Below are 20,944 nucleotides of genomic sequence, written 5' to 3' on the forward strand. Positions count from 1 at the left end.
AAATCCTTTGTTATACCTAAAATCTTTGGATACATATTTTTTTAAAGTTGGTGAAATTTCATAAACGTGTCTTTTGTTATGGAGATCACACAAAGTAAATTAGTGTTCCCTTTTTCTAAAAGCAATGAACATTGTTATGAACAAACTAAACCTCTGTGACTGATTAATTTAAAATAATGTCTTTATTTAAGTGAGTTAAATATGTAGTAATCTGGAATGATTACTTTACGAAGGCTTAAGAGTACATTTAAAATATAAAATCAGCTTAGAAATACTGATTAAGAAAATGTAAAACAGAGAAGAGCTGCATCATGTATTCCATAATATTTAATGTTGTATTCAGCAAGACAGCTGACTCGCCCTTACTACAAAGTTTTTGCAAATAAATCTCTGACAAACTTCAGAGCATATCAAAAAACCTGTGACTGACATTTTTTATTCCCAAATTTAGTGCTTTTAATTAGGTACCTTCTGCATGTCCAGTCTTCACCATCTGGCATGCAGTGGAAACCATGCTCCATTTTCTTTAGAAAGAAATTGCAGAAGAGTGTTTTTTTCAAATGTCATTTGCTTCATTTGGGTTCAGGTATTTGGCTGGAAAGCAGTGAGCAAGGTGGGGGAGGGAAGAGAGGAGAGAGACGGTGGGGAGAGGGTGGGGCCTGGGGAGAGTGGGGCAGGGCTTGAGGCAGAGCAGGAATGAAGTATGGGTAGGGCCACAGGCAGAACACGTGGGCTGGGGAGCTAGCCTCCCCAAGCGGCAGCTTCACCCACTGCCCATGACAGCAGGTAAGAGTGGGTTGGCTCCCGCACACCCAGTGCACACTGCAGTCTCCGTAGGCAGGGTCCGTATTCTCAGACCTGAATGCTCTGGCGCCGTGCATTCTGTGTGAGGGACAGGGTACGGGGGTCTCTGTGGGGAACTGTGACTCTCCACCACCGTGAGGTGGGCCGGGTGTCTCGGTATCCTTTGCTGCCTCGTCCTTTCCCCTCCCTCCCGGGCTGCGAGCCCGGACTGCTGTCGGGCATAAGGGGACCAGTTTAATAATACTGCGTTGGGCCCCATAAATCTTAAGGACGGCCCTGGTTATTCGCATAAACCAGTGGTTCTCAAACTGTGGGTTGGGAACCCAAAGCGGGTTGCAACCCCATTTTAATGGGGTTGCCAGGGCTGGCTTAGACTTCCTGGGGCCCAGGGCCAAAGCCCAAGTCCAAGCCCGAAGGCTTCAGCCCTGGGTGGTGGGGCTCAGGTTACAGGCCCCTGCCTGGGGCTGAAGCCCTTGAGCTTTGGCTTTGGCTTCCTGGCCTGAGGCAGTGGGGCTTTGGCCCCTCCCGCCCCTACCAGGGTGGTGGGGCTTGGGCGGGCTCAGGCTTCGGTCCCCCGTCCTGAGGTCCCGTAGTAATTTTTGTTATTAGAAGGGGGTCGTGGTGCAATGAAGTTTGAGAACCCCTGGCATAAACATACTTCTATGAGGTTAAGATTTGGCCCATTGTCAGAAATTGCAGAGCGACTATTGTAGCTAAAATGTAATCTGTCCATATTCAGTTCCAAGTAGTAAATTACATTCTTTTCATTTTATTGCTTATAATCATTTGTATATACCCACTGCTATTATCAAAGTTTCAGAATTACTATTTTAGTTACATAAATAGTACAGAATTACTATTTTAGTTACAAGATAAAAGGCAGTGTTTTATACACTTTATGAATAGCATTTCTGAAACACTTAAGAAGAGTGAAACTTTGAAACAGTTGCCAAATCCTATATTACAGTGTGTTGTATAAATATGTTTAAAACAACTGTTTAATAGCATGATTTCAATGTTTAATTTCTCTAAAATACACTTTTATATCAGAAGCTATAAAATAGTTTTCTAATATCTGCTATGCAGAGCTCTTTTACATAGATACTACTTTTAAAGACTTGTTTAAATAAACTATTTAATTATCATACAAAATGCCCAGTTTATGTCATTATCCAGTATTCCTACTTGATGAATGGATGAATGGAATATAGAGTACTTGATGACTGAATGGTTCCTAAAACAGGAGAATCATCACATCCAAGTAATAACAAATAATTCTGAATTAATGTAAAAGAAAACGATTCTAGTGAATAGTATGTTTAAATTCTTTAGATATAATGCTGATAGATGCCCTGTTACCTGAGCCATTGGGAGTTTTCTCATCAGACAGGTTTTCCACCATCAATAGTTGTCTCAGATGTCTTGCAAACCTGGCTGGATTATCCCATGGGATATAAGATACTTCATAATCACCTCCAAGCATCAACCCTGAGCCTTCCAGGAGGCCAGAGTCATCCACCCCAGTCAGCCGCAGGCTTTCAAAAGTAAACACTTTGAAGGCTCTTTCTACTTCAGCCCAACTCAAGAGTTCTGGAAGAGAATTAAAACCATCCACAGAAATTGTCCTTACATTTCAGTGAAAGGTAAATAGAAGACTGACCAGGTATATTGTCCTTGGCATTGCTATTAAGGCTGCCAACAAGGGGGCTAACGGTGATGGTAATTTCAGTAATGATCAATGGACTGATCAGATGGTGGTCAGATATATTATAAGACATGTGTCTTATGACTACGACCCTACCAAATTCACAGCCATGAAAAATGTGTCACAGACCGTGAAATCTGGTCTTTTGTGTGCTTTTACCGCACACTACACAGATTTCACAGGGGAGACCACAATTTCTCAAATTGGGGATCCTGACCCAAAAGGGAGTGGCAGAGGGGGTCACAAGGTTATTTTAGGGGGGATTGTGGTATTGCGCAGAAGTAAGGTTAGCAGTACCATACCATGCCACCCTTGCTTCTGCTCTGCTGCCTTCAGAGCTGGGCGGTCAGAGTGTGGTGGTGACTGACTGAGGGCCCAGCTCTGCAGGCAGCAGTGCAGAAGTAAGGGTGGCAATACCATACCATGCTATCCTTACTTCTGTGCTGCTGCTGACAGCGACTCTGCCTTCAGAGCTGGGAACCCGGCCAGCAGCCGTAGCTCTCCAGCTGCCCAGCTCTGAAGGCAGCCGCCGCCTGCAGCAGCACAGAAGAAAAGGTAGCTGTACCACAACCTCCCCTACAATAACCTTGCGGAACCCTCCCCCCCCCCGACCTCCTTTTAGGGTTAGGACCACTACAATTATAACACCATGAAATTTCAGATTTAAATAGCTGAAATCATGAAATTTACCACAGGTATTTTAAAAATCATATGAGCGTGAAATTGACCAAAATGGACTATGAATTTGGTAGGGCCCTACTTATGACAGTAAAAAAGGAATTGAAGGGGTTTGGATACTTATTACTAACTGTACCTTTAGACTGAACATTCAGACTCACTAGACGGCATTTATGTAGCCCTTCTAACTGTTTTACAGTGTGCACCAACTAGGTACACACATTACAAGAATGAGGAATTGCAGAGACAATTCTTGATGGAGAAGTGACCTTATCATGACAAACAGAAAATGTGATTATTGTAAATACTACAGTACTATTAACATGGGCAACTCAAAGAAAACACAATGAGAAAACCATGTTTTTTCTCCCAAGTAATCCTCCCAATCCAAGACAAATCTCTTTTCTCAATCAAAAGGTTCTTTGTAAACAAATACATTATATAGCTCAGTGGTTCCCAATATTTGTTCTGTGCACTAGAACCAGAACTAGTAATTTGTGTGACTGATATTCTTGTCCCAACTTAATACAGAGTTTATATGCTTGTGTGAGTCCTGACATGCTGCTAATGCCTAGTTGTCAATCTCATAGTCTCTAACATGCAGTGTAACCTAGTCTGCTAATAACCATGAAATTCTGGTTTGGTGTTAGGCCAAACTCCATGGTAGGTTAGGATGGACACAAGTATAGTAGATATTGGTAGTATCTACAAAGGTAGTAGATATTGGCTGATACAGTAAAGGTCTTAGTTGGGTAAATTGAGACAGTGGCCCCAAAAAAGTGGGTTCCAACTACCTCAACAAAGAATGAAATAATATTAATAAAAAAAATCTATTTACCATTGGTGCAATAATGCATGAGCTCATGAATTCTGGCCAAGCGTTTAGTGTTGTTTCCAGGTGGAGGAAGGGGGAATTGAAGAAGTTCCACCAGTGGCAGCTTGTCCATCATATCCTGTTCAATCTTTTCTGGGTTTAAGTCCCCTTGGATCTGAAGCAAAGAGCAATAAGGACAAAAGCGAAGTAAACTTTCACAAAAAAGGGATTTTTCATTAAATAACTAAGGTGCCAGTTTAGCACACAAGTCCTGTTCTCCCCCCCCCAAAAAAAACCCTACACACATATGCTTTACTTTACTTTGAAGTCAATAGAATTTAAGCATATGCTTAAAATTGAGCATATACTCAGTGTTTTGCTGAATCAGTGCCTTTATGTGGAAGATGAAATAAGTTATTGTTTACTTTCCTCACTGTGGAGGAGTGAATATATACCAGAAAAAAAAGAGAATAATTGAAGAAGGCACAATTAACTGATATTTGCCAAAGATCACAAAATTATTTGCCATTTAGCCATAATCTGAAATTTTCATGGAATATAGTAAGTATGTATTGATTTAGTCTGTCACACTTCAGAGGATGCTTTTGTATTAGCCTTTCCCTTCCACATTGTGACAGGTTCAGTCACAATGACCCCCTTGGGACTGTCACCTGATGGGGTGAGACTACCTCAGAGCCCGTTTTCTTTGCCAGTTTGGGCCTTCAGAACCTTGTCTTATTGAGCCAGATACACTAATCTGCTGCAACACAGACCCAGAGGCTGACCCATGTCCCCAAAGCTGCAGACTTAACTGAAAACGGCTTAGCAAGTGATCCTGTCTCTAGCACGCAGACACCCAGCTCCCAATGGGATCCAAACCCCAAATGAATCCGTTTTACTCTGTATAAAGTGTATACAGGGTAAACGCATAAATTGTCCACCCTCTATAACACTGATAGAGAGATATGCTCAGCTGTTTGCTCCCCCAGGTAGTAATTACTTACTCTGGGTTAATTAATAAGAAAAAGTGATTGTATTAAATATAAAAAGTAGGATTTAAGTGGTTCCAAGTAATAACAGCAAAATAAAACAAAAACATGCAAGTCTAAGCCTAATACATTAAGAAACTGAATACAGGTAAATCTCACCCTCAGAGATGTTCCAATAAGCTTCTTTCACAGACTCCGATGAAGTGAGCTGTAGCTCACGAAAGCTTATGCTCAAATAAATTTGTTAGTCTCTAAGGTGCCACAAGTACTCCTTTTCTTTTTGTGAATACAGACTAACACGGCTGCTACTCTGAAACCTTTCACAGACTAGACTCCTTCCTAGTCTGGGCCCAACCCTTTCCCTTGATACAGACCTTGCTAGTTCCAGCAGGCATCTTAGGTGAAAAGCAGGGGATTCCATATGACTTTGATCTCCCTTGTCCTGCTCCACCCCCTTTTTTAGCTTTGGCACAAGGCGGGAATCCTTTGTCTCTCTGGGTTCCCACCCCTCCTTCTAAATGGAAAAGCACCAGGTTTAAGATGGATTCCAGTACCAGGTGACCTGGTCACATGTCCTGTAAGACCCCTATTCTCCACTCTTTCCGGCCTGACTCACAGGAAGGTTTACAAGTTAACTGACTCACAGGAACACAGGAAGGCTTACAAGTAAACGGAGCCATTTACAACCAATTGTCTTGGTTAATGGAAGCCATCAAGATTCCAAGCCACCATTAATGGCCCATACTTTGCATAGTTACAATAGGAGTTCAGAGTAATACTTCATATTTCTAGCTTCAGATACAAGAATGATACATTCATACAAATAGGATGAACACACTCAGTAATTATAAGCTTTGTAATGATACCTTATAAGAGACCTTTTGCATAAAGTATATTCTAGTTATATTATATTTACACTCATAAGCATATTTCCATAAACATATTGAGTGCAACGTCACACATAAATTCTTAGTTGGTCTATATTACTGTCCATAGTCATTATAATCAAGAAATCATACAACTAATTGATGGTCTTTGACAGAAGTATTATGATGGATTTAAAGAACTGTACTGGCTTGAGGTTTTTTTTTTTTTTACTTTGTTCAGTTTTGCTTTTTCTTATTTTTATTATTACAGTCCCTGTCTTCTGTGTTACTTTTAATACCTTCTTCCTCTATCATATCTCCCAAACCTGTTCCTTCTTCTTTCATCCCTACTACCTACATTTTTAATGTCTTGGTCAACTCCTGCATTGACTAGTGCAACTTCCTCCTCTTTAGCCTCATGAAATCTAGACAGCTGCCCAAAAGTCTATCCAACATGCTTCTGTTAAAAGTATCTTCCCAACCCACCACTGAACTATTTCATCCTCCTTCTCCTCGAAACCCTTTATTGCCTTACAAGTTTCATCTGCATCCAACTTTTTACTATAATCTTACTCTACACTTCTGCCTACATCATGTCTAGATAACTCTTGCTGTCTTGCATGAGCGCTACACTCTGCACCTTGATGCACTCTGGTGTTCTTCTCCCATAAAAAGCTCTGTGTCTTTTTGTATGCTGCCCACTATGTTTGTCCCATCCTCTCTAATCTATTTCATTGTAGTTGCTACACCACACTCATCATTTAGTATCTCTGTGCTGCAGAAACTCTAGTTTCTTCAGAATAATAATCCCCTAGCTCAGTGGTGGTCCAAAGTGAAGCCCACAGAGTTCTACAATGTATTCCATGCCACCGTTTATATGGAAATGCAGTCACGAAAGCCAAATGTACACATAAGCACTGTGGCCAGGCCACTCAGATCAATATGGTACATTGCATGCTGGGATCTGTAGTCTCCATGGATGGCTGCAATCTGCTCCATTTTAAGCAAATTAAGTACAGCCTTTGGATTCCTGGCAAGTGGCTAATGTGACCACGAAGTGAGCAAAGTTTAAGTTCTCCTAGTCTACCTTCTAAAAGAAGCATTCTAAGTTAATGCCCTCTCTGTAGACTTTAAGACTGTTGATATAAGACACAGTATTGTACCTTTAGCAGGTGTAGCCTCTGAGACAAAATATCATGATAGTTTAATAGAAGAGGCCATTTGGGGACCACAGTCTTTTCTTCATTGTCATTAGGGAAAAAGGTGTCATAGAGATTCTATTAAACAAGAAAAAAGCACATACATTAAAAAATAATACATAGATTTATTTAGCAATTAAGGCAGTCTGAAGGTAAAAGACAATACAAACCTTTTTTTCACTCTCAGAGAGGGCAAGAGAGGGAAGGATAGAGACTATATGCTCTGCAAGGCTATGATCCAGCCCATCTGCTCGTGGTTCTGGGACCACCAGACTTGGTGGTGTAAGACCTTCTTCAGCTGCAATGACCTACCAAGCAGAAAACATGTTAGATGTCATTATAGCATTGATTTGTAGTTATCTTAAATTAAGGTTGCATCAGAGATTCCATTATAATCTCCGTATTCACATGCACATAATTTTCTCAAAAATGCTTGTTTCCAGCTGGAATTCCCAGTCCTTGTCTCTGGCCAAAGGTAAATTTTATGGAAAAGTTTGAATAAAATTTTTTCACCTCTTTTTCACTTTAATGAGGGTGAGGAAAATATTTTCAAATGAAAAAACATATTAAGAATTTTAATGCACATTGATAATTCAAAAATGGCTGCACATCACAAGTTGAACCTTTCTTAGTTGTCTTCACTAAGGACAATTTTCCAGGCTAATATGCAAATAAATTAATAATTAGAAATCAGGAACATTATGCAAAAGTTTCATTTCTTAAAGAAGTAAGGTTCACAGTCCTACAACGGTTCTTCAGCCTGGGGGCAGAACTCAGACCTTTCAGTCAACGCTTCAAGTATATATGCCCCTTCAGGTGACAAACCTGGCAGTTGAGTTAACATCCACAGATATGATGAAAACTGTATCCTTCTTAAATGAACACATTCTTATTACGGTATAACTTCAATAACTTTATCACTATACCTATTGCAGTGCATGAAAACTTATTTAAGTGTGTTTAGTCTGTGGACTTTATTAGTTAGAGAAAGGAAGTTTTTGGATAAATATGAATGAATTTTCCTATCCTCCAGCAACATTAAAATCTGTAGACACTACACTGGAGTTTATAAGCTGTGTATAGCTAGGAAAGGAAAACAATTTAGCCTAAGATAAAACCAAAATTGAAATAAGGATGTACTTAGGTTATTTCCTGGTTTACTGAGGCTCAATAAGCATGAAACATCATCCTCCCAACAATATCAGCCTGCCAGCTTTGAAATATTTTATTACTGCATGGATGGACCTGGAGGCTCCCTTTCTGTTTTCTTCTTAAGAAGTGTATCTGTATGCCCTAACCCAAGAGGCTACTCCTCTGTGAGGGAATGTAGTCTGAGCATGAGTCAAGTTTTCTCCCCACTCTGGAAGCACAAAGGAATTTTACTAGTTGGATCATCCAGCTGGAGATTCCCTTCAGTGTGGAGGAGTTCCTAGGTGCCACCAAACTGCCATCGCAGGATCCAAAGTAGGAAGCATGGTGGGGTCGGGAGGAAGAGGCATGGCTAGTGCATTGCTATGCTTCATTAATCCCCAGCTGTTAGATGGCCCCTTGAAAGCCATAGCAAGCCAGTGTAAAGTAGAATAGCACTGAGGTTGTGCTATACTATGCCAAGGCCAGGCCTGACTTGGTGCCATACTCAAATTCATTTAGCAACTTTGTGGATCTATCCACAGTTCAGCCCATGGGATCCTATTGGGATCCAGGAAGTGGGTGGGCGGAAGCCTGCCCACTGCTAAAGGATCCCCCCCAGCCTAAGGCAGGGATCCAGAGGACCTGGAAGCCAAGTGATTTCGTGGGACAACTAATAAAATAACAGGAACAGGAATAAAAAGAAAAGGAGTACTTGTGGCACCTTAGAGACTAACCAATTTATTTGAGCATAAGTGAGTTGTAGCTCACGAAAGCTTATGCTCAAATAAATTGGTTAGTCTCTAAGGTGCCACAAGTACTCCTTTTCTTTTTGCGAATTCAGAGTAACAGCAGTTTTAGTCTGTAACAGGAACAGGAGTGCGGTCAAAGGGAACCTGGTGGGGACACCGAGCAGAGAACACCGGACAGCGCCCACCGTTCCTCGAAGGCGTCCAGGGAGAGTGGAAGCTGCCCAGTGGAACTCTGCCCGGATGCGTGAACGGACGGAAGACCGGAAATAGGCCGCACAGTCATAGGAGTCTCCACTGGCCAACCTCCTCTTCCTAGTTCATAGATGGCCATTTTAGCCAGGGCCAGGCAGTGGTTGACCAGGAGGTCCCGTGGCTTTGTGGGGCCAAGGATAGGGAGTGCATAGATAAGAAGGTGAGGGAAAAAGTGCAACCAAAAACATAACAGGATGTCTAAGAGGAGCCGTAATAGGAGCTGCAACCTGGCCCTCCAAGTAAACGTGCGCCAGGGTCTCCCTCACGCCGCAGAAAGGGCAGGTGTCTGGGATGGGGGTAAACCGCGCCAAGTACACGCCCGTGCTGATGGCCCCATGAAGGAGCCGCCAACTGATATGCCCGGTGGGCCTCGGGACTACGGTGGAAAATAGGCTGGCCCACTGGGGCTCCTCACCCTCTAGAGGTGGCAGGAGGTCCCACCACTTTGTGTCGCGGCGGGACGCAAGGGTGAGGAAGTGAAGGGTGTGGAGCACGAGCATGTATAGATGTTTCCTTGGTGTGGTCTGGAAACGAACTAGCTGCAAGTCGTGCAGCTGGCTCACGGTGAAGGGTCCGGGGGGTGGGGGGGAAGCCGGTTGGGTCCATGGGGCAGGGGCCCGAAGAAAAGGTCAGGAGGACCTGGGGTGGAGGGTGGGTAGGGGGTGCCCTCTCGCAGGACCCAGTTGAGGCAGGCCCGAGCAACGGGCGGCAAAGCGGCCCTCACCTCCTGCAGTACGAGGCCTGGAGAGCCCCATGTGCCAAGCGAGCATCGGGGGATCCAGCCAGTCTTCCCGGTCGTAGTCCAGGAGGTCTCCGACCCTGGTGACTTCTGCCAGGACCAACCTCCGGTGCACTGAGGGGGACTCCGCCACTTGCACATGTAGCTGGGGGTTGTGTAGCAGGGGCTCTGCGAGGAGATCTGCCTCCTCGGTGGCCTCCGTGGACCTGGTCGCTGAGAGTAGTTTCCAGGTCCGGAGGAGGTCCTGGTAGAAGACCGTCAGCCTGGAGAGGTCTCGTGGAAGACCTCTCGGATGGAGATGAAGGAGCTGCCAGTCATATCAGAGCCCTCGGAATCGGTGCAGGAAGGCGTGTACCAGGACTCTCCATGCCGGACTACCTGCACCATAAAGGAGCCTCTGCAGGGCCTGGAGGCGGAAGACATGGACCTGAGTACACAGGCACTTCAGGCCCTGCCCTCCCTCCTCCAGGGGCAGGTGGAGGACCCCTGCAGAGACCCAGTGCACTTCTGGCCAAAAGAACTCCAGAATCACCGTCCAGAGATTGGCCAGGAAGACCGGGGCTGGGATCAGGGTGTTGAGCCAGTACCAGAGCATGGACAGGACTAGTTGATTGAGCACCAGTGCCCTCCCTCGGAGGGAGAGGCACTGGAGTAGTCCTGTCCATTTCCGGAGCCACTCTGTCACCCTGCTCTCTAAACTGTGTCAGTTCTCTGGCAGAGACGGATGTGTGGTGGAAAGGTAAATGCCGAGATAGAGCAGCGGACCCGTGCTCCACCGGATGGCCTGAAGTGCAGGTGGGAGGGAGCTTGCCTGCCACCCATCTCCAACCACTAGGCCAGAGCTCTTGACCCAGTTGACCCAGGTGGAGGAGGCTGCCGAGTAGATGGCCTGGCAAGCCTCCACCTGCGCTAAGTCGCCCGGGTCCTGGACCACGAGGAGCACGTTTGGCGTTCAGCCCAGGGGATATTAGGCACAGAAAAAAATCTGGCCAAGTTCTTTATCTTGTGTGTGTTGCTCGCATACACACCATCCAAGGCACCTGAATATCAAGGACTTTGAATTTTTTTTGTCCCTTACAGCCAAGACACAGAGCAGAAATAATGAACTTGACCTCTTGGATACTTAATTTTCTCCAAGTGTATTTTTTAACACTATGCAGATATCCAAAGTGTGCCATAGCTTTTCAGATGGATGTAAGGGCTTGAGGTAGAAGGATCATGCAATCTCCTATGCTGTAAGAGCGACAGAGTTGATTTGAGGGAGGAACACTGGGTTCATCCTGAGCATCACTTCATCACCATGAAAAATGCAGTACTGGTGCTACATGGATAAAGTTCCTAATTCCAACACTTGTCTGGTTGATAAGGCAGGCTGAGAGAGATTTAGGTGCTAACAATATTTGCTTAGAGGAATTGGGCTAGATTCACAAAAAGAGTTACTTGAGGCTGCTTTAGGCACCTAAATCTCAGGATCAGGCATGACTGGGATTCAACCTTTGCCCCCTGCACAACTGCCACTAAACCTTGTAGACACCTAATTTGACTCAGTGAATACCTTTTTGTAATAAAAGTTCCCTAGGTGCCTATATTTCTGCCTCTGAGCATGCACACTGCTGCCTCACTGTAAATATCCAGACACACAGGCCCCAGGCAATACATAAACTGGGGAAGATACACATTCCTCTGCTTAACTCCCTACAGGGCCCTATCTAGTAAGTGTGCTCAGAGTTCACCAACTGGATTGGGACCCCACAGGTGAGCTCATGCAAGACAGCATAAAGATGTGGTCCCTTAAAAATTTTAGCCCAGTGGTTAAGGTACTCACCTGGGACATTGGAGATCACCAGTTCAAGTTCCCCCTCTGCCTGACAGGAGAAGGAATTTGAACAAGGATCTGCCATCTATCATGTAAGTGCCCTACCTACTGGGCTATTGGATATTTATAGATTGCAAGACCAGAAGGGACCATTGTGATCATGAACTTCCTCAAAACAGAACTTCTGCAAAATGATTCCTAGAGCATATCTTTTAAAAAATATCCAGTCTTGATTTAAACATTGTCTGTGTAAAAGAATCCACTACAACCTTTGGTAAATTGTTCCAATGGTTAATAATTCTCACTGGTAAAAATGTATGCCCTATTTCTAATGTGAATTTGTCTAGCTTCAACTTCCAGTTATACCTTTCTCTGCTAGATTGAAGAGCCCATAATTAAATGTTTGTTCCCCATGTAGGTACTCATAGACTGTGATGAAGTCATCCCTTAGCCTTTTTGTTAAGCTAAATAGATTGAGTTATTTGAGTCAATCACTAAAAGACATGTTTTCTAATTGTTTAAGCATTCCTGGAGCATGGAGCACTCTCCAATTTATCAACATCCTTCTTGAATTGTGGACACCAGAACTGGACACAGTATTTCAGAAGTGGACACACCAGTGCCTAATATAGAGGTAAAATAACCTCTGTGCTTCTACTTGAGATTCCCATTTACGCATCCCAGGATCGCATTAGCTCTTTTGTGCACAGCATAAAACTGGAATCTCATGTTCAGCTGATTATCCACTACTACCCCGAAATCTTTTTCAGAGTCTCTGCTTCCCAGGATAGAGTCCCTCCTTTAAGTATAGCCTACATTCTTTGTTCCAAGATATATACATTTACTTTAGCTGTACAATAGAACCTCAGCGTTACAAACAACAGAATTATGAATTGACCAGTCAACCACACACCTCATTTGGAACTGGAAGTATGCAAGCAGACAGCAGCAGCAGAGACAAAAAACAAACAAACATACCAAATAAAGTACAGTACTGTGTTAAATGTAAACTGCTCAAAAAATAAAGGGAAATTAAAAAAAAAAAGATTTGACAAGGTAAGGAAACTTTCTGTGATTGTTTCATTTAAATTAAGATAGTTAAAAACAGTTTTTTTCTTCTGCATAGCAAAGCTTCAAAGCTGTAGTAAGTCAATATTCAGTTGTCAGCTTCTGAAAGAACAACCATAATGTTTTGTTCAGAGTTATGAACATTTCAGAGTTACAACCTCCATTCCCGAGGTGTTCATAACTCTGAGGTTCTGCTGTATTAGCATGCATATTGTTTGCTTGTACTCAGTTTACCAAGCAATCCAGATCACTTTGAATCAGTGATCTGTTCTCTTCATTATTTAGAACTAGGGCTGTCAAGTGATTAAAAAAAATTAATCGTGTTGTTAAACAACAATGGAATACCATTTAAATATTTTTGGATGTTTTCTATATTTTCAAATATATTGATTTCAATTACAACACAGAATACAAAGTGTATAATGCTCACTTTATATTTATTTTTGATTACAAATATTTGCACTGTAAAAAACAAAAGAAATAGTATTTTTTAATTCACCTCAAAAATACGGTAGTGCAATCTCTTTATCATGAAAGTTGAATCTATAAATCTAGAATTATATACAAAATATCTGCATTCAAAAATGAAACAATGTAAAACTTTAGAGCCTACAAGTCCACTCAGACCTGCTTCAGCCAATCCCTCAGAAAAACAAACTTGGTTACAATTTGCAGGAGATAATGCTACCCACGTCTTGTTTACAATGTCACCTGAAAGAGCATGGCACTGTTGTAGCTGGTGTCGCAAGATATTTACGTGCCAGATGTGCTAAAGATTCATATGTCCCTTCATCTTCAACCACCATTCCATAGCACATGCATCCATGCTGATGATGGGCTCTGCTCGATAACGATCTAAAGCAGAGCGCATCGATGTATGCTCATTTTCATCATCTGAGTCAGATGCCACCAGCAGAAGGTTGATTTTCTTTTTTGGTGGTTCAGGTTCTGTATTTTCCGCATTGGAGTGTTGCTCTTTTAAGATTACTGAAAGCATGCTCCAAACCTCGTCCCTCTCAGATTTTGGAAGGCACTACTGATTCTTCAACCTTGGGTCGAGTGCTGTAGCTATTTTTAGAAATCTCACATTGGTATCTTCTTTGCATTTTGTCAAATCTGCTGTGAAAGTGTTCTTAAAACAAACATGTGCTGGGTCATCATCTGAGACTGCTATGACATGAAATTTATGGCAGACTGTGGGTAAAACAGGCTCTAAAGTTTTACATTGTTTTGTTTCTGAGAGCAGTTAGGTAACAAAAAAAAATCTAAATTTGTAAGTTGCACTTTCATGATAAAGAGATTGCATTACAGTATTTGTATGAGGTGAATTTAAAAATACTATTTCTTTTATCATTTTTACAGTGCAAATATTTGTAAAAAAAATAATATAGTGAGCATTGTACACTTTGCATTCTGTGTTGTAATAGAAATCAATATATTTGAAAATGTAGAAAAACATCCAAAAATATTTAATAAATTTCAATTGGTAATCTATTGTGTAACAATGCGATTAATCATGATTAATTTTTTTAATCGTGATTAATTTTTTTTAGTTAATCACGTGAGTTAACTGTGATTAATTGACAGCCCTATTTACAATCTCCACAATTTTTGTATCTTTTGCAAACTTGATCAGTGATGATTTTATGTTTTTTTCCTGGTCGTTAAAAAAATGTTAATCAGGTTAGGGCCAAGAACCAATCCCTGTAGGATCCCACTGGAAACACATCCACTTGGTGACAATTCCCCATTTACAATTACATTTTAAGACCTATTAGCTAGCCAGTTTTTAATCCATTTCATGTGCGTCATGTTAATTTTATATCAATTTAGCTTTTTAATCAAAATGTTGTGGGGTACTAAGTCATATACCTTAGAGAGTCTAAGTATATTACATCAACCCTTTATCAACCAAACTTGTAATCTCATCAAAAAGAGATATTAAGTTAGTTTGACGGAATCTATTTTCCATACATCCAGGTTGATCTGCATTAACTGTATTACCCTCCTTTAATTCTTCATTAATTAAATCCCATACCAGCCGCTCTATTATCTTTGACTAGATGATCATAAACATCCTTTCTGGTCTTAAAAACCTATGAATCTAAGTGCCTCAGGGAGAACTGGAGGCCAACCAACAATCAAGTGGCTCACTCTGTAAACCCAGTCCAAAAATTTAGCACATATCCAGCTAAATTAAAGCCCAACTGCACCAGAAATTTAACTTTTAACATTAGCTTTGAAAATTTTTTGATCCACCAATTCTACGGTTCTGCAGCAAGGAGGACTGTACACCTTGTTTGTTGCTGTGGAAAAAGAACAAAACCGGCCGTCTCTTCATTGGGAGAAATATCGATGAGCCAGTAATGGGCAGGTCTGAGTTTTGTCCTCAAAGCTGCGGACTGAAGATCCATTGTAGGTTGTCTGGAAACACTCCCTAAAAGCTAAAGTGCTACAAACCAGTTCTGGGACCCATGTGCAAAGGGTCATTCTTATGGAGGACCTCCTGTCCCACACTGAGAAAAGTTGACAAGCATATAGTATCAGTGATCATTTTCATTTTGCACTTGTATTATATGCTTAGTTTTGACAACTCTGAGAGAAAACACTCGCTAGCAGTTATCGTAGGCTAGATTAACCCTAGCCCTTACTCAACCATGCAAGGGAGGAAGGAGGAGCAAAGACCCTCTTAGAAAGTGGCAAAAAAGGCAGGAACTCCCTACCCTAATACTCTTCTCTGTGAGAAACTGGATGAGGAGTGGACATAGAGGACTGGGGAGTAGTAGCAGGAGCCTTGGAATAGATTGCCGAGCACATAGTGGGAGTGAGCTGCACCCTGAAAAGGAATGAAAAAACCTAACTCCTCCCCTCCATAAAGCAAGGCAAAGCAGGGGATCCTCTCTGAGTCACAAGTCCTTCCTACTGATCCTCAGTGGGTAGTGCAGCTATGTACGTTCTCTTATTTTGGGATGAACCTGATTGATTTGTCTCTCACTGATCAATTCACTATCACAGTGCTTAGCCTGACTGATGGGTATGAATTAATATGAAAATACACTCACCTGTTCCAACATGCAGTTCATTATTAAAGGAACAGAAATGAATTCTTCAGGAATCTGACTTAGCAAATCATTGTAATACCTCATGTCCACATAAGGAGGCAGAAAAGAAACTTCTTCCTCTATTGTAGAAAGCAGAAATAACATATTGAGACTATCTAGCTGGATCTGTTGGTTTTCCTTTGACTCTAGTAGATATGGTTAGTAAAAATTTCCTAATTTAACTCCTTGAATCTCTCCTATGTTTCTGAATTAGGGCTGCGGCAGTGTTGTAAGAAAATATAAGGAAAGGACCTAATTCTTAAAGCCTCTACTGCTTAGTCTGCACAGCAGTGAACTTCTACTCTTGACATATCTCCTTCCCATATCTTCATTTATTTTTAATAAAATACAAGTATTTTAATAATAAAAGAAGGATTATATGCAAAATTTAGGCGATTCAGAGTTAAGGTTCCACAGTGACATATCACATATTAGCCTATATAAAATGCAGCCGTGTGTCTCTAAACTTATTTTTAAAAAATGCAGCGTAAATATAAATCACTAGTTCATGGTTCAGCTAATTTTCTACAATCTTACTTGAGAAGCAGTCTTAAAACTCAATTACAAGCACACACGATGCAAGAAAATCCTATGTGCTACGGACTCAGTCACAAGCTGCCTTCTGTACCCGTGCAGGGCAGTAAGGATGTGTATGGTATTCGTCCTCTCTGTGGGCAACTACATTTTCAGTTTGCATGCAGGGTGGAGAACAGTTGCTGTGAAGTTGCTACTGCCCCACCTGCACACACTGGTGTAGAGGCTTTGCTCCCTACTTCCAGTACACCAGTCACCACAGTTCAACCAAAAGAAACCTGCATCAGATATAGGACTGGGGCAACTTACTCACCCTTGAAACAAAGGATAAGAAGGTACTGATTTGTGACTCTGAATAACTATTTAATCCCTGGTCTGCTTCTGGGGCAGTGCAAATAAGTGCTGTTCTTTACTCAGTAGACATATTTGACCTTAATCCCTCTGTGCTTCAACTCCACATCTATAAAGTAGGGATAATACCACCCCCACACCTCACATGGTATTGTGAAAATAAATCAATTAATGTTTGTGAAACACTCAGACACTATAGCACCATAGAAAATCCCATCAGAAAATGATCAGGATTTTGAACAGCGTGCAGTAAATAAGGCATGGGGTCACAAATTGAAGATAACACAAAATATTGCATAGCTGCTCATTTAGTGACACCCTCCATCTTGTGCACTGAATAAGTCAGGGATCCTGGGGAAAATAATATGTGACCATGTACGTAAAGATTGTATCATAATGTATAATCAATAGCAAAAAACTATGTAAACACAGAGTTAAGGCTGCTTGGTGGTATGTCGCTCCTTTGCAAAATGTTGAGTTGATCAAAACTCAAACTTCTGAAAACAAGGAAATGCACCGTTAAGATTGCCCATGCAATCTTAACTATGCCTTCTTTCAGCAGTGCCCCAATATGCCCCATTAACACACATACTTTCTCTCTGGCAACCCCACAGTTGCTGAAATATACAAGCTCTTTACTTCTTTTCACAATCCATTCCTTCTCACCCACAGGATTCTACCTAACACTATTAAAAGGCAAAGAAGGAGATTAAAAAGATTGCTTACCCCATCTTCCCTGTTTCCCTCGTGCTGGCAGTAGCCAATGGAAATTATTTGCATATGCTCCCAATGCAGTCAGTGTGTTAGGTGAACCTACACTAAATGATAGAGCAATAGTTGAGCTTGGTGAAGGTGTGTTTGTTGACATGTCCTCATATCACATGAGGACATGTGTGGATTACTTTGAGGTGTGCACAACAGAGCTGTGATTATGAGATAATGAAATCTATGTTTTGCACCTTCTGATATTATGCAAGCAAAGGGAAGAGCTGCATGTGTCTCTTCGGGACCCAGTACACATCATTTCAATGCAGAATTCTGTATGTTATATAATTAGCATGGCACAGGGGTTTTACTACAAAGGACATTGTCAGTAGTGAGCAGGGATATGAGAGCAGAGTTGCAGAAATGATCTGGAGGCAGTATCCCAAGCAACGGGGAAAATGAGTAGGGAAGTGTTGGAGGCCAAACTGGAATGACAAGCATCTCAAACAGGTTATTAAGGGAAGGCAAAAAGCCTACAAGGAATGGAAGAAGGGAAGGATCAGCAAGGAAAGCTACCTCTTGGAAGTCAAAAAGTGTAGGGATAAAGTGAGAACTGCCAAAAGACAAGCAGAACTGGACCTTCCAAAGGAAATTAAAACCAATAGTAAAAGGCCCATATAAAGAAAAAAAAAAAAACAAGGAAAGAAGCCCGACCATGAAGCATTGAGGATGGGGTGGAGGTTAAAGATAACCTAGATATGGCCCAACATTTAAACAAATATTTTGCACCAGTTTTTAGTAAGGATAATGAGGAGCTTGGGAGCAGTGGCATAGCTAATGGAAACAAGGATATGGAAGCACAAATTACCTCATCCAAGGTGGAAGCCAAACTCAAACAACTTAATGGGACCAAAGGGGTGTGTGTGGATTATCTCCATTAAAGAATAATAAAGGACCTGGCACATGAAATTGCAAGCTGAATAGCAAGGATTTTTAATGACTCCATAAAATCAGGGATCATACCCTGTGACTGGAGAATTGCAAATATAGTACCTACTTTTAAGAAAGGGGGGGGGGGGGAAGCCATCTGGGAAACTACAGGCCCATTAATTTGACCAATCGAATGCCAGGTCTTAGAACAAATTTTCAAAGACAGAGTAATTAAAGAGGAAGACGATACTTGGAATAAAAAACATCACGGTTTTACAAAAGGTAGATCGTGTCAGACCAACTTGATCTCTTTTTTTGAGAAGACAAATGATTTTTTAGACAAAGGAAATGCAGTAGATCTAATCCACTTGTATTTCAGTATGAGGCAGTTCCACATGGGAAATTATTAGTTGAACTTGAGAAGATGGGGATTAATACGAGAATCGAAAGGTGGGCAAGGAACTGGTTAAAGGAGAGATACAAGGGGTCATGCTGAAAGATGAACTGTCAGGCTGGAGGGAGGTTATTAGTGGAGTTCCTCAAGGATCAATTTTTGGACCAATCTTATTTAATATTTTCATTAATGACCTTGGCACAAAAAGTGGGAGATTGCTAATAAAATGTATGGATGACACAAAATTGGGAGGTATTGCCAATATGGAGGAGGCCTGGGAATATCATACAAGGAAATTTGGACAACCTTGAAAGGTGGAATAATAGAAATGGAATGAAATTTAATAGTGCAAAGTCATGCACTTAGGGATGAACAACATCTGGAATATTGTGTGCAATTCTGGTCTCCCATGTTTAAGAAAGATGAATTCAAACTGGAACAAGTACAGAGAATGATACTAGGAGGATCAGAGAAATGTCTCAGGAGAGGAGACTTAAGGACCTTGGCTTGTTTAGCTTAACAAGGCTGAGGGGACATATGATTGCTCTCTATAAATACATCAGAGGGACAAATACCAAGGAGGGATAAGAATTATTTAAGTTAAGGGCCAATGTTGGCACAAGAACAAATGGATATAAAGTCGCTATCAACAAGTTTAGGCTTGAAATTAGATGAAGGTTTCTAACCACTAGAAAAGTGAATTTCTGAAACAGTCTTCCAAGGGGAGCAGTGGGGGCAAAAAATGTAACTTGTTTCATGACTGAGCTTGATAAGTTTATGGAGGGGATGGTATGATGAGGTTGCCAACAATGGCATATGGATCATCCACAGCTGCTATTAGTAAATATCTCCAACGGCTGGAGATGGGGCACTCAATGGGAAGGGCTCTGACCTACTACAGTGAATTCTTTCCCAAGTGTCTGGCTGGTGGATCTTGCCCACATACTCAGGATCTAATTGATCACCATATTTGGGATCAGGAAGAAATTTTTCCCCAGGTCAAATGGGCAGAGACTCTGGTGGCTTTTCACCTTTGTCTGCAGCATGGGACACAGGTCACTTTCTGGTTTGAACTAGAGTAAATGGTGGATTCTCTGTAACTTGAAGTCTTTAAATAAAGATTTGAGGACTTCAGTACTCAGAGAGAGTTTACGGGCCTATTACAGGAGTGGGTAAGTGGCCTGAGAAGTGCAGGAAGTCAGACTAGATGATGATGATGATGGCCCCCTCTGGACTTAAAGATCCTGAGTCTATGAGTAGTGTAAGCATTTATTATCTTCATGCACCCCAGGTACAGTGAGTGTGGCTGGTGTCAAGTGCAGCTGTACTGACTGGTGGAGGCGGTAGAGAGATGTTTGGGAGATCTGTGGATTATTTTGAGGTGTGTGACAGAGTTGTGACTATAATATGAGATCTATGTTTTGCACCCTCTCATGTATGAGAGGAAAGGGAAGAGGTGTAAGTGTACCTTCTGTTTGCAATATGTATCATTTCTATGCTGAACTATGTACATTATGTCTGTAGCAGGCCACGGAGCTTTTATTACAAAGGATATTGCTGGCAATGAGGTGGAATATTAGACGATTCTAATACTTTAATAATGGTTAGGTGAAAGTGTAGGTTGAGATGGCATTCTGTGAGTAATGGTACATCTACATTTGAGCTTGGAGATGTGATTCCCAGCTTCCGTTGATGTACCTGCAGTATCTCAGCTGGAGCTAACATGCTAAAAATAGCAGGGTAGCCAGAGCAGCAGGGGCGGTGGCTCAGGCTAGCTGCCTGAGTACAAATCCGCCTGGACCCTCTGGGTACATACTCGGACAGCTAGCCCAAGCCAACACAAGTGTTACTCCAGCTACACTGATATTTTTAGTGTGCTAGTTTGAGCAGACCTAGAGTGGATCCGTCTATGAGATCTGGAAATCACACCTCCCAGCTCAAATAAGGGTAAGGGTCTGTAAAAGGCTGTAAAGTGGTTCTAAAATTGTACACGTGGTATCCTTTCTTGGGAGTTGGCCAAGTGTGTGAGTGTATGGCAGGATATGGAACCTCCTGAATCTTTTAGTGCCAAGGTGCAGTGTGAGTATGTGCTATGTATATATTGAAGCATTGCTCAAAA

At 41.9% G+C, this 20,944-nt stretch overlaps 1 protein-coding gene across 4 annotated transcripts in view; it reads right to left on the reverse strand.

Annotated features, from left to right (window-relative positions):
* Positions 1-20,944, reverse strand: part of SPAG17 (sperm associated antigen 17) — a 298,248-nt gene that overhangs the window by 148,283 nt on the left and 129,021 nt on the right. For all 4 annotated transcript variants that reach the window (XM_084612789.1, XM_084612788.1, XM_084612791.1 and 1 more), the window contains exons 10-14: positions 15,873-15,991; positions 7,226-7,363; positions 7,020-7,133; positions 4,026-4,176; positions 2,164-2,394 (exon numbers count right to left, since the gene is read on the reverse strand). In XM_084612789.1, coding sequence (XP_084468915.1) covers positions 2,164-2,394; positions 4,026-4,176; positions 7,020-7,133; positions 7,226-7,363; positions 15,873-15,991 — 753 coding nt within the window. The remainder of the gene's footprint in view (positions 1-2,163; positions 2,395-4,025; positions 4,177-7,019; positions 7,134-7,225; positions 7,364-15,872; positions 15,992-20,944) is intronic.

This window comes from Lepidochelys olivacea, assembly GCF_965140295.1.
Source record: "Lepidochelys olivacea isolate rLepOli2 genome assembly, chromosome: 1".
NCBI lineage: Eukaryota > Metazoa > Chordata > Testudines > Cheloniidae > Lepidochelys > Lepidochelys olivacea.